The sequence below is a fragment of the Typopeltis vanoorti genome, chromosome 6 (genome assembly GCF_054136105.1).
Source record: "Typopeltis vanoorti isolate ZY-2024b chromosome 6, IOZ_Tvanoo_1.0, whole genome shotgun sequence".
NCBI lineage: Eukaryota > Metazoa > Arthropoda > Arachnida > Uropygi > Thelyphonidae > Typopeltis > Typopeltis vanoorti.
The window spans coordinates 83,910,001-83,923,070 of NC_143554.1; the positions used below are offsets into that span (position 1 = coordinate 83,910,001).

At 35.8% G+C, this 13,070-nt stretch overlaps 1 protein-coding gene across 1 annotated transcript in view; it reads right to left on the reverse strand.

The window, feature by feature from the left end:
- The window catches only part of LOC150105644 (cation-dependent mannose-6-phosphate receptor-like), a 179,358-nt gene extending 168,047 nt beyond the window's left edge, over window positions 1–11,311 (reverse strand). The window contains exon 1 of the mRNA XM_090394969.1: window positions 11,146–11,311. Within this exon, the coding sequence (XP_090251095.1) occupies window positions 11,146–11,159 (14 nt within the window). The 5' untranslated portion in view covers window positions 11,160–11,311. The remainder of the gene's footprint in view (window positions 1–11,145) is intronic.
- Window positions 11,312–13,070: the final 1,759 nt, after the last annotated feature.

Below are 13,070 nucleotides of genomic sequence, written 5' to 3' on the forward strand. Positions count from 1 at the left end.
GCCGGATGCAATTTGTTTTGCACAAGAAAGATCAGCACATTGAAAATCGTGTATGGTCCAGGGGATCCTGATTCTGATGAAAAAAATATCATTTCCTGGAAGTTCAATCGCTACATTAATTTCTGTGTCTCTCGCAAGTTGTTTTAGTTTAATTATTATTATTATTATTATCATTGTAATGCGCCACATATCCAGCTGGAATGAGTGACGCGGCTGTCGCTTACACCGTCGAAATGTTATTATTCCATTTTATCTGCCTTTAATGTAATTATCCGCTTGTTTTCGGCTCCTCCAGCGCCAAAATGCCCCTATCGGCGACTTTTGGTACTAAATCTTTTTTTCGAGGAAATCATCTCCCCATGCCATCAAAAGTCTCGATATAAAATTTGGTCTCATTCCATTTATTGATTTTACAGAGGCATCTACTTTTGATACCTCAAAAGAGGGAAAGTTATTTTATGGTCGCCCTGTATATAAAAATAATAATAAAAAAAAAAAAAACTCAACCAATGAATAAAAAAATTGCAGAAGACTTAATGCTAAAATGAAATAATGCATATATTGACACTTTAGACTAATTTTAAAGTTTCAAATTATTATACAGAATGTTATTATATTAAATATATTAAATATGTTTCACACACCAATTGATAATTTATATTCAGTTTATTTATTAAAATATGCAATTAGAACTAAAACGAATAAGTAGTTCATTCCTGGAAAAATTATTTTATACTGATTATTGTTTTATACATTGAAAATTAAAGCAATGGAAATTAAGGAGACATACGAGGTGAAAGGATGGTTCCCGAGTTAGTCGATCTCTGGCACGGGTAGGCGGGTTTTTTCTCTCGGAAACTCGGGTTTTTCGTCCTGTAAACTCAAGAAAATCGACCGTAGAACCCACATTATTTCAGACATTAAATACGAGTGTTGGGGTTAGGGACCACGAGATGGTGGCACATTTGAGCCGTCTCTCTTCACTGTGTACCGCTTAATTAGTGATAGCCTTGGGCCATCTATCTCTGATTGGTATCAGTGGAGATTGAACTGCCCACTCAGTCTCCAAAAGTTAGATAGGACTAAATGGCCTCGCCTACTCCCCGTATACGGGAATAAAAAGGCGTTAGCTGATTTTTTTTTTTTTTTACGAGGTGCTACCGAAAACTTCGGGAAATCTGGCCATTAAAAAAAAAAAAAATCCTTAGCCTATATCCTAGTTATTCCCGCGATTCTGCCTGGATCTTCTTAATTAAATGTTAAAGCGACGCCCTTTCTTGTAGAACAGGAAAAAGTCATAGGAGGAGAGGTTAGGCGAATAGGGGAGAGAGAGAAAGAGAGATAATGGTTTTGGAAGCTAGGAATTGTCGAACAACTTGTCATGGTGGAAATCTTAGTCGTTGTTCTTCCGCTTGTCTGGAAGTTTGCGCCGAATGTTCTCCCTTAGCTGCTTTAAAACCTCACAGTAAAGTTAGGTTTTAAAGAAATTTGAAGAGGTTCGGGTGGAATTTCCTTGTAAACAATGCTTTGGATCTTAAAACAAAACAAAAAAATAACATTGCTGCGAACTTGAGACGCATTTTTCGGTTGCAGTGAATTTCGCTACTTCAAAAGGCTTCCTTAAGTATTCGATGGTTTTCGGCAGCTGTTTTGAGGTTGAAGCAAAATTTGATGCAGATTCTTTGTTCCTTAAAATCTGTAATTTCCAAAATACTGGCACCTCCTCCGGGCCCCTATTATCTTCTCGCTGTCAAATTGGCTTACGTCACCACGTTTCCCCATTACTGGCAAACGTTTTCTGATTACTTAGAGAAAACGTTTGCCAGTAATGGGAAACGTTTACTGGCAAACGTAAAACGTAAATTGATTTGTCAATATGGAATACTCAGAAACAAGGGATATACGAAAACAGTCTAACAAATTAATGGCAGAGTCTGTTATTTCCCGTTCCCCCCCAATAAAGACACGAATCCCGATTTTGAAGAGAAAATACACTGTGATTAAAGACAAAAGATATTATTAAAAAAATTCAACTGTGTAAGAACTGTCGTTTAAAAGACAACTTTCTAAGAGAATAATCAAATCGAGACTTCCCTTCTCTTAGTTTATATCAAGTATCGCACCCATAAGAAAATCGTTCGGAACAAAGTTAAATGAGAACTCAATCATCCATAGTTCAATATCACAAGCTCTGACTGGAAAAGTCACTAAGAAAACATCGAACACAAAAGATGAAGGAAAGGGGAAAAAATACGTCAGGTAGTGCATGCATCAGAAAGGTAACAAATCTAGCATTAGTTGTATATCAGTCATTTCTGACATGATCAAGATAAGATAAGGAATCGCGACGTGATTGGTTGTTCAGGTGATGACGTCATTGTGTGTGTGTGTGTGTGTGTGTGTGTGTGTGTGTGTGTGTGTGTGTGTGTGTGTGTGTGTGTGTGTGTGTGTGTGTGTGTGTGTGTGTGTGTGTGTGTGTGTGTGTGTGTGTGTGTGTGTGTGTGTGTGTGTGTGTGTGTGTGTGTGTGTGTGTGTGTGTGTGTGTGTGTGACGTCACGAAATCCAGTAATCACAGAACTCACATCAAATACTGCTTGAAGAAGTTCAGAGGGTGAATTGTAACTGCCACGGGGAATCTTGTACACTTTATAAAATCCTTCTTTAGGCTTTTCGAAAACATAATTTCCTGTGATGTTGTTGTCGTCGATAGTGTTGACTCCTCCTCCAACTCCACGTATCATATGAAACTCATGGAAACCGGAATTGATGTTATTAAATTCTCCCGGAAGATGAATTTAGGCAAGAGCAACTTCCCATTTACCTTTAAGTCTGATCTCGTGTGGTAATTCTACTTGAAATTTCTTTTTTTAGACGTTTTTTTTTCTTACTAACACAAAAATTCCACTTGAATTTTCGTGTTAGTAGGAAATATGTTCATACTGGCGTTACTGGAAAGGGTTAAGTAAAACATCTTCGCTACGAACCCAAGAATTATACGATGAGGGATAACCGAGCCACTTAGCAAAATACTGAAGCTTTCCTTTCTGCTTACGCTGTTTAAGTACTTGTTCGATTAGATACACGTCTTCCGGAAGTTCATTGGGTATATCAGCCTTTGCAGTTGAGTTTCATAGAACGTTCCCTACACTATCTCTCCGTTCAGACCGCGAACTCTATATACTACAGGGTTTCTATTAATACCCTGAGCAATAGTGAACAGTTCTCGTGTCCAGTTACCCCAAAACCCTTTTCTAAATTTGTGGGTATCATCACTTAAAACCACATTATCACCTAAGTGAAATTTTGGTTTGGTAGTCTCCTCTTGGGTTCCGTACAAATATTTCCAAACACGATCCTCGTCGTGAAGGTTTACTTCTGAAGGAGCCATACCGATAGCGCGGTGTGGTGTGAGGTTATAAGAATGTACAAGGGTCGGCAACACATTCGTATAACTTTTACTTTTAGTATACGTCATCCATTTGTAGATCTTTGTTTTCAATGTTCTGATAAATCTTGCTGCAATGGGTGCTTTCATTTCGCTCCTGGTCGTGTAGAAATGAATATCATAGTTCTTAAACAATGCACGAACATTCTTGTTGCAAACCTCTTTTCCTTGATCTGTGTTTATGTAACATGGTACTTCTTTAAAAATAGACTCGAAAGCATTAACAATACCGTCTGCTGATTCCTTCTTTAGTGTTCGAACCCACACAAATCTGAAAAAACAATCAATGCATACAAGAAGACACCCCCATTCTCTTTTGCATGGGATGACATATCTGCCAAATCACATTGAAAAGTTTGATTTGATTGCGTTTAAACTTTCTTCTAATGGATTTATGTCTCACATAAGTAAGCTGTGTTGCTAATCAACATTTCACGGTTTCATATGGCAAATTTGTATGTTTCTGTAAAGCTTTGCTACTTCCAAAACTAACTACTGTATTGGGATTATAGTAATCTGCTAACTTTTCCATCACTAACAATAAGATTTTTTTCTTTCCAGGTAAAATCAAGAACCATCGCAAAAACGCCAGTTGCTTGCTTTTATAGCAGTGTTACTAATATTAGTGTATTTGGAACTTGTTATTCTCATATGGGAAGCAGTATCAAAAAAAGCCAATCACACATCTCTCATCAGAGAAACGTTATAACAAGAAAAAGACCACAGGCATTGGTGATGCGTGAAAATTCCTATTTCTCTATGTAATATTCAGAAAGATAGCATTGTAAATGATATCTATGAAATAAAATATGTAAAATTTAATGGACAAAAGGTGTCATTGATGTGTTATGCATATTTAAGATCACTTTTGAAATCACTATGAATAAAAACACAATTTATTTATTTATTAAACTTTAAGACCTTAAATTTTAGACAGATCAAAATATTCGGATGATTAATGAATATGCGAAAAAAAGTGTGTGTTTGAGCGTCACGAGCATATAATTAAATTATTCAGAAAAGACTAAACCCTGCCGCCATCTAGACTCTATTCTACTCTATGAATTCCCATAGTCTTTTAACAGGAAAGAAATACCCCAAACTGTATTGGAAAATTAGTACTGCCATCTATAGACATCCAAAGACAAAACTTGACGACAATGATGGATGTGTGTCACCTTGGGAAAATCCCACGGTATCTTATCTCACAACATCGCCCACAATTCCATAGGCAAACCAAATCACCACATGATGTCACAGAAGCATATGTTCTCCAGAAATTTCCAAGCACATAACGTCACGATTCCTTATCTCGAAAACATAACCCCCAATGCTTTACCCGAACCAAACACACCACGTGATGTCCCTGACAGAAGGGGGACTACAGCGAAATTCCAAACTCTAGCTTATCACTAACCATCATCCATAATGCCATAAGCAAACCATTTACTTATCTACAACTCATAACAACACACATGCACGACACGGACGTCGCTTCCCCTATTCACCTTACCCCGATTTTGTTCATAGTGTCCCACCAATCATGCCACGACTCCTTATCCACTAATATATCTTATCTTATCTTGATTTTGATCTTGTTCAAATTGCCCCACCAATCACGACACGAATCCTTATCCACTAATACATATCTTTCTTTTCAATTGAAAACAATAACGTTACTTATTTACAACTAACAAATTACGTCAATTATCTTCATCTGATAACAACACACATCCACGACACGATTCCTTATCTTATCTAGATTTTGTTCTTGTTCAAAGTACCCCACCAATCACAGCAATCATCACCCATAATTTCATATGCGAACAAAACAAACAACGTGACGTCACACACACACACACACACACACACACACACACACACACACACACACACACACACACACACACACACACACACACACACACAGATGGTCCCCAGAAAAATTCCAAACATTCCAAACTCAAGACGTCACACACATAATGACGTCATCATCTGAACAACCAATCACGTCACGATTCCTAATCTTATCTTGATCTTGATCTTGTCAGAAGTGCCTGGTATACTACTAGCATTTCTTAGCAGTCATTATTAAGTTATTTCGAAATTAAGTTCGAAAAGCTTTAAAAGAGATGTAAAGAATAAAACCTCGAAGTAGACCTTTATCTCAGGGAACAAACTATTCCTTAAAATAACAGAAAGTTTATCTAAACTTTATAATACAATTCCATATCCTCCAACAGTGGAGATTGAACTGCCCACTCAGTCTCCAAAAGTTAGATAGGGCTAAATGGCCTCGCCTACTCCCGTATATACGGGAATAAAAAGGCGTTAGCTGATTTTTTAAAAAGAAAAAAAGAGCCTGTGTAGCTCAGTGGATGTAGCGTTTGCACACCACCGCGCTAGGCCGCACGAAGGAAGTCTTGGTTTCGAGTCTAGTCGGCGACTAGAGGAAATTTTTCTAAGCCTTTTTTCGACCGGTTCCCGAGTTAGTCGATCTCTGGCATGGGCAAGCAGGTTTTTCCTCCCGGAAACTCGGGTTTTTCGTCCTGTAAATTCAAGAAAATCGACCGTAGAACCCACATTATTTCAGACATTAAATACATTGTGTTAGGGTTAGAGACCACGAGATGGCGGCACATTTGAGCCGTCTCTCTTCACTGCGTACCGCTTAATTAGTGATAGCCTTGGGCCATCTGTCTCTGATTGGGTACCAGTGGAGAATGAACTGCCCACTCAGTCTCCAAAAGTTAGATAGGGCTAAATGGCCTCGCCTACTCCCGTATATACGGGAATAAAAAGGCGTTAGCTAATTTTTTTTTTTTTTTTATCCTCCAACTGTCTAAAAGTGTCATGTTGTATTCATTCGCTTTATCTATCTCAATCATAACATTATTATAAAATGTGAGCAAGTTACTCAAACATGACCTTCCTTTAATAAACCTAAGCTGTTCATTGCAAAGTAGAGATTCTCTGTCATCTCATTTCCGTATAAGATTTCTTACTAAATTTCTCCATATCTTCACCACGACTCCAGAAATACTGGAAGGTTGACAGTTCAACACATCAGTCCTTGTCTCCCCATTATGAAATGAGATTATCATACATTCTTTTCACTACTGTGGAATCTTTCCCGTGTTGAGGGTGAAAGGAATCAAAGATAAAAAAAAATGTGACCAGTAGTGTTCCTGAAGACTCTGTTCTTGGCCCATTGTTTAATCTGTATATTAATGATAATAGAGACAATTTACAGAGTGATATCCAGTTGTTTGCTAATGATGCTAAGTTGAGAAGAGCTATAGCACTGTACATAAAGACAGTGTAGTGATCCTACAGAATTATTTGAATCAGCTGTCATTGTGATCAAAGGACAATAGCTTTTCTTTTAATGTGACAAAATGTAAATTTATTCAATTTGGATTGAAAAAGTTTCAGTCTGTGTATTCTACTAATTGGGTTTTGTTGCTCCAAATTGATCAGGCAAGGGGTCTCAGAGTTATGGTTGATGGGGAAACAGAAGTTCAGAAGTCATATTGCAAAACCGTTTGGAAGAAATCATTTGGATGTTCAAAAATACCTAAATTACTAGGAACAGAAAAGTCGTTATCCCTCTTTATAAGACTAATACGTTCACATCTGAACTATTGTGTTCAGATTTGGTCACCTGGGTTTCTTAGAGATATAAAAGTGGTTGAGAGGATTCAGAGGCAAGTAACAGAGATGGTTGCAGGGCTGTGGAATGTTCCTAAGAGGATGGATTGAAGATTTGTGAATTACAAAAATTAACAGATAGAAAAAAGAGAGGTGACACGATAACATTCAAGTTGCTAAAAGAGTTTTATAGAATAGAGGTAGAGGATCTTTTTTTTCAGTATATGGCTGGTATTGACAGAACAAGAGGTCATCATTGGAAGTTGAGTAAAGTTTCATTTATCAAGAATGTGAGATCTAGATTTTTTTCCCTACAAGGGTGGTGAATAAGTGGAAATGATTGCCTGAGATGGTTGGCAGTTCTTCGTCAGTGAATCAGTTTAAGGAGAGATATGACAAGCAATGTGTTAATAATGGTTAGTTTCTTATTCCCATGGTGATATTTTAATTGCATTGTGGATGGAATGATAGGTATATTGTGAGCGATGTTTTGGGGACTCAAGTCTTTCGACTCTATGGAGATACTCGACAACAACAACAATAATAATAAATAATAATAATAATACATCTAGTTAAACTTGGGCACACTTTCTAGCATCCGTGATGATATCCCATGAGTCCCTGCTACCGAATTCGTATACATTTTATGTAATATTTCTGGCACCTCATTCTCATACACCTGAATTTCTTCATCCATTGTAGAGGTAGCATTGAGCACTATGTTCCATATACGATGTTGATAGCTTTTAGGAAGATAGGCACTCATTACTCATTCACTCGTATTTGAACAATCTCTTTAGTATTAGCTGCTCACATACCATCCACAATGACAAGTTATTCGTTCACATTCTCTCTTTTTTTTTTTACTTGTAACATAATGATAGAATTCTTTTGCGTTTTCTTTAGCTTGCATAGCCGGTTTCTTTTTATACTTACACTTAGCTTTCTGTACAATGGTTGTAACTCTTTTGGCCTGCACTTTATAATTTTAATAATTAACACCATCGTTTTGCAGATGGTATCATACTTTACACATAATATTTTTGTTAAGATTCTCTTAATTAATAAGACTGCACATCCATTTCACTGTCATCCTTCTTACTCTACGAACTCAAGGAGCACATTCTGATATTGCATTGTTGAAGGAATTTTTAACAGTTTGTGTGTGTGTGTGTGTGTGTGTGTGTGTGTGTGTGTGTGTGTGTGTGTGTGTGTGTGTGTGTGTGTGTGTGTGTGTGTGTGTGTGTGTGTGTGTGTGTGTGTGTGTGTGTGTGTGTGTGTGTGTGTGTGTGTGTGTGTGTGTGTGTGTGTGTGTGTGTACAGCAATTTAGTTGTTATAAAGCAATCTAGTTGTTCACCTAAGATATCTTTCCTGTTCTAAGAATCGAAGGAGATATGTGCAGAAACAGTTCGATGATAAATTCTGTTTCTCAGTGAGGAGATGTTTTTACTTATCTTCTAAATGTGGTGCTTTCAGACATTTATGATAAAAATTAGATGCTTTTGATAGTTCCTCACCTTGGCAGGAAATTGTCGTAGAACTACCTGAGAGAAAGTTGGCACTGGGATCCTGTGCCTGCGAATGGCTTCAGTCAATCTCCGTCAAATGCGCTGCATTGATAGAAGAGATGTCCTATAGGTTCCACTGTGTCGTCATGTCACAAAAGAGGTCACACGGTCGGAGGGCGATATCATGATTTCACCATTTTCACCTGGAGTCGGCAATAAACGATCCTCCAAGCCAAATCCCGGTGAAAAGGCTCCCCCCGGGTGTTTTTGATATTTGTGAAGAGTACCTCTTCCTCCGTGCCCAGATGAGGCGTTTCAAAACCGAAGTCAAAGAGTTTTCAATATAGCTATTTGGGAATTAGCTGAATTCTTTCTCAGCATTTTACATGAGAGCCTGAACACACGGTCCAGTATGACTAGTGGGTCCTGAAACAGGGTAGGAAATATCCAATAGAATATTTAATTTGAATGCCTGATGGTTTGTTTTGATGCTAATGCTTTCCGTACAGCATCACTTTATAGCAGGCATGTTAAACTCGTTTGCCTCCAAGGGCCAAATTGAGAATTATACATCAAGCCGCGGGCAGCAACAGAAAAATAATCTCGAAATAAAGAGGAAACATATTTTTTAATATTAACATTAGAGTATATAAGTACAAAATACAACCATGTTACAAAAATGCATATAAAATATAAAGTGTGCATATTTAAATAAAATTATACATATCATTGTTTGAAGAAACTTGACAACGTTTTTCATTAACGAAATCTTCACATTTTGGTTGAATTTGTTGAGCTGTAGTTATTTTAAATATTGCTTGTACATGCTGGTCTGTTAATCTTGATCTTTCCGCAGTTTTATTATTCTTTAAATTTGAAAATAGTTATTCACATAAATATGTGCTACCGAACGTCGATAAAATACGCATAATTGCACATAACACATTGGGGTATCGATCGACTGATAAAAATAATTATAGAACTTTAGTGGTGAGCTATAAGGGGCTCGAGTGAGCCCTTTGTTAATTTTTTCTCAAATTTGCGAGTCCCTTGTTCATCTTGTTTAATAATCTTGCAGAACTAGAAAATACCACCGTGGAATGTATACATGCTACTATTTATTGCTACTTTAAATTCATATGGATTTTCTGATAACTATATAAAAAATCATTTCATTGCATTTTGTTCTGAATGGAGTTAGTGTAATGTCAGGAAACAAATCAGGTGTTGCAATCAAACTTCTACAAAAATTTCCCAACGTTGTGATTTGGCATTGCACTCATCGTTTATACTTAGCATTAGACGATTAGATAAAAAAAAAAACATTAAAGAAATAAATCATTTTGAAATATTTATGGATAAATTATATGCTTTTTATCATCAATCACCAAAAAATCAAAGAATTAAATACGATTGCAAAAGACCTTGGTATCGAAATTTTAAAGATCGACCCGTGTGTTTAGACCACGATGGGCAGCTTGCAGTTTATGAACGGCTCTTGCTTTGTAGAGAAATTACCGAGCTTTATGCGAGCATTTTGCATCAAACGATAAATATAAGGGCTTTTTAAACCGACTTCTCAATTTGGAATTTTTAAAAGATTTAGCATTAATGATTGATATCCTACAGCAATTATCATATCTGTCAGAAACTCTACAAAGTCGCAATATAAGTATTAAAAGGGCTAAGTTAGGCTTTTTTTTTTTTTTTTGCTCGACGATGCGAGCCCTTTGTTAAAATTTTCATAGCTCTCCACTGTTAACATCCATATAATTTTGTTTCAATACGGAATCACACTGAATTTCGATTAATTCCAACTGCAAATTGTCATCAACAGTTTCAACATCAATCGATAGAGTAGAAGTAAATAGTGAAACTGATTTTCATATTTCTTAAAATCTAAAAATCTTCTTTCGAATTCATTTTCTAATAACTTCATTTGATTTGCATATTCTGAAAATGTCAATTTCGGTGATTTTGTAATAATGATTGACAATATTCATAATGCGATCTTTTCGAATTTGTTTTTGCCAAAATAATAATTTCTATTTGAAAATGTTAATTTTGTCAAATAACACGATAACTACTTGATGTTTGCCTTGTAGTTTAAGATTAAGTTGACTAAAGTGAGCTGTAATGGCAACTGAAAAAGTCAGGTCATTTATCCATTGACAATTTTTTAATATTTCACATTCATAATTTTTCGATTCTAAAAATATTGTAATTTCTTCCAGCAATTCGAAGATTCGCTTAAAACCTTTATGACTAGAAAACCATCTAATTTCTGTATAATAAGGTTGATCGCTATATTCACTTTCTATATCTTCTAGAAAGTTACTAAATTGGCGATGATTAAGCCCACGTGCAAGAATATAATTTACAATTTTACTGACATTTTTTAGGACAAGTCCAATATTTAAAACTTTGGAGCATAGTGTTCGCTTAGAAATATATACACGTTAGCACAAGAATAATGTTTAATTTGCCAAATAGTGTTCGCTGATGAATAATGCAATGAAAATGTTGAAAATTATTATTACCTTGTTCTTTGCATTTTTCTTTTAAATTTGTAACAACTCCTTTAATAACACCAGTCATGGCAGGAGCACCATCAGTTGCAATACAAACTACTTTTTAACGGTAAATTGTATTCATTCAAAACTTCCATAAGGAAGTCAAAAATATCAATTCCAGTGGTTGTATCGTGCATAAGAATAATTTCTAGAAGTTCGCTTACTTTTAAGTTCATATCACATCCACGAATAAAAACAGCCAGCTGAGCGATATCCCGTACATGTGTACTTTCGTCAATTGCAAGGGAATAGGTCTGAAATATTGGAATTATTGATTTTAGTTGATTTCTTAAGTTCCCGGCTATATCATAAATTCTGCTAGCAATGGTATTTCGAGATAAGCTTATATTTTTAAATTTCTTTAATTTTCAGGACACAACACTTCAGCCGTTTTAATAATACATTCGCGAATAAATTCCCCTTCACTGAATGGTTTCGACTTGCTTCCATTTAAATGCGATAACAAATAACTGGTTTTTATCGGAGCTCTATTATCTTCAATAGGTTTGGTAAATACACTTTGTTGATTTTGAAGTGTTAACTTTAATTCTGACAATTTATCTTCACGAAGTTTCGCAACATATTTGTCATAGTTTTCTTTATGATTTGTATCGTAATACCTTTTAATATTATATTCTTTGGAAACTGCAATACAGTTTTTTTCTACATATCAGGCATCATTTTTCCCTTGAATACAAAAATATTGTAACTCCCACTTTTCTTGAAAACTACGATGTTCTTCTTCAATTAATCTTTTTTTAATCATATTGGTTGAACGTTTCGACATTATTTTTATAAATTCTTTATTAATTATAAAGAAAACACTACACTTTCTTACGACTTGAAAATTGCTAACTGCTAGCCTCCGATTGCTGTGGTCAGCCGATGTAGCCGCGTACGTAGACTTGCTCGTTAAAATTCGATATTTAAGTAGTCGTGTAACAAGATTTTTTGAAATGAAAAATAGAACGTTATTTCCTTTAGAAATTCCAGAGTAGTTTGGCATATAAAATAATCTTAAGTGGAAATGTTAATTTTTTTAAAATATGTTTATTTAATTCGGTGTTGTCAAAAGTTAAATAACCATATTGGTTACAAAGTTTGGCGCGCCTCATGTTACTTGTCGGTGGGCCTCATGCGGCCTGCGTGTTTGACGTGCCTGCCTTATAGCAATATAAATAGCATTAAACATTTTAGGCAACCTTGTGGCAATTGTTTAGGTAAAATTCATAAATTCTGCATTACTTCAACCTTAGCATTGTCAAGTCTGGCTCCCACTGGCGAGACCACAATGAAGATCGAAACTGGTATGGGTAGTGACCTTTAATGGCCTTTAATGCATAGCATCATACATCTCCACAAGGGGATGTGCTTTACATTAAGGGAAAAATAATACGGAAAGAGATAAGAGCTTAATCCACCTTTACCACGAGTTGCCTAGAGTGGCACTACCAGGAGTTGCTTCAGACTTACACTACGTGCAGGTGCAAACTTGGCTTACCTGTCTGTTTGCTCACTTGGGAAATAGGATTAAAAACCAAATTTATATAAAATTACTTGGTATCTTGAATACATAATACACCCAAGTTAAAACATTTTCTACACACACACACACACATATATATATATATATATATTTTTTTTTTTTTTTTTGAAAAATTCAAAAATTCCTTAATCCTCCTAGACATCACTCAGAAGAAACAAACAGATTCAAAGGCAATATATCTATTCCTTACATAAGTACTGTTTCACATAAATTAGCAAAAGTTCTAAGAAAATACAATATCAGAACATTGTTCACTCCACTTCCAAAGATCCGTTCCTTAATTAGCCACCCAAAACCTTGTCATCATCAACTCAAATACCCTGGTGTATATAAAATATTGTGTGAT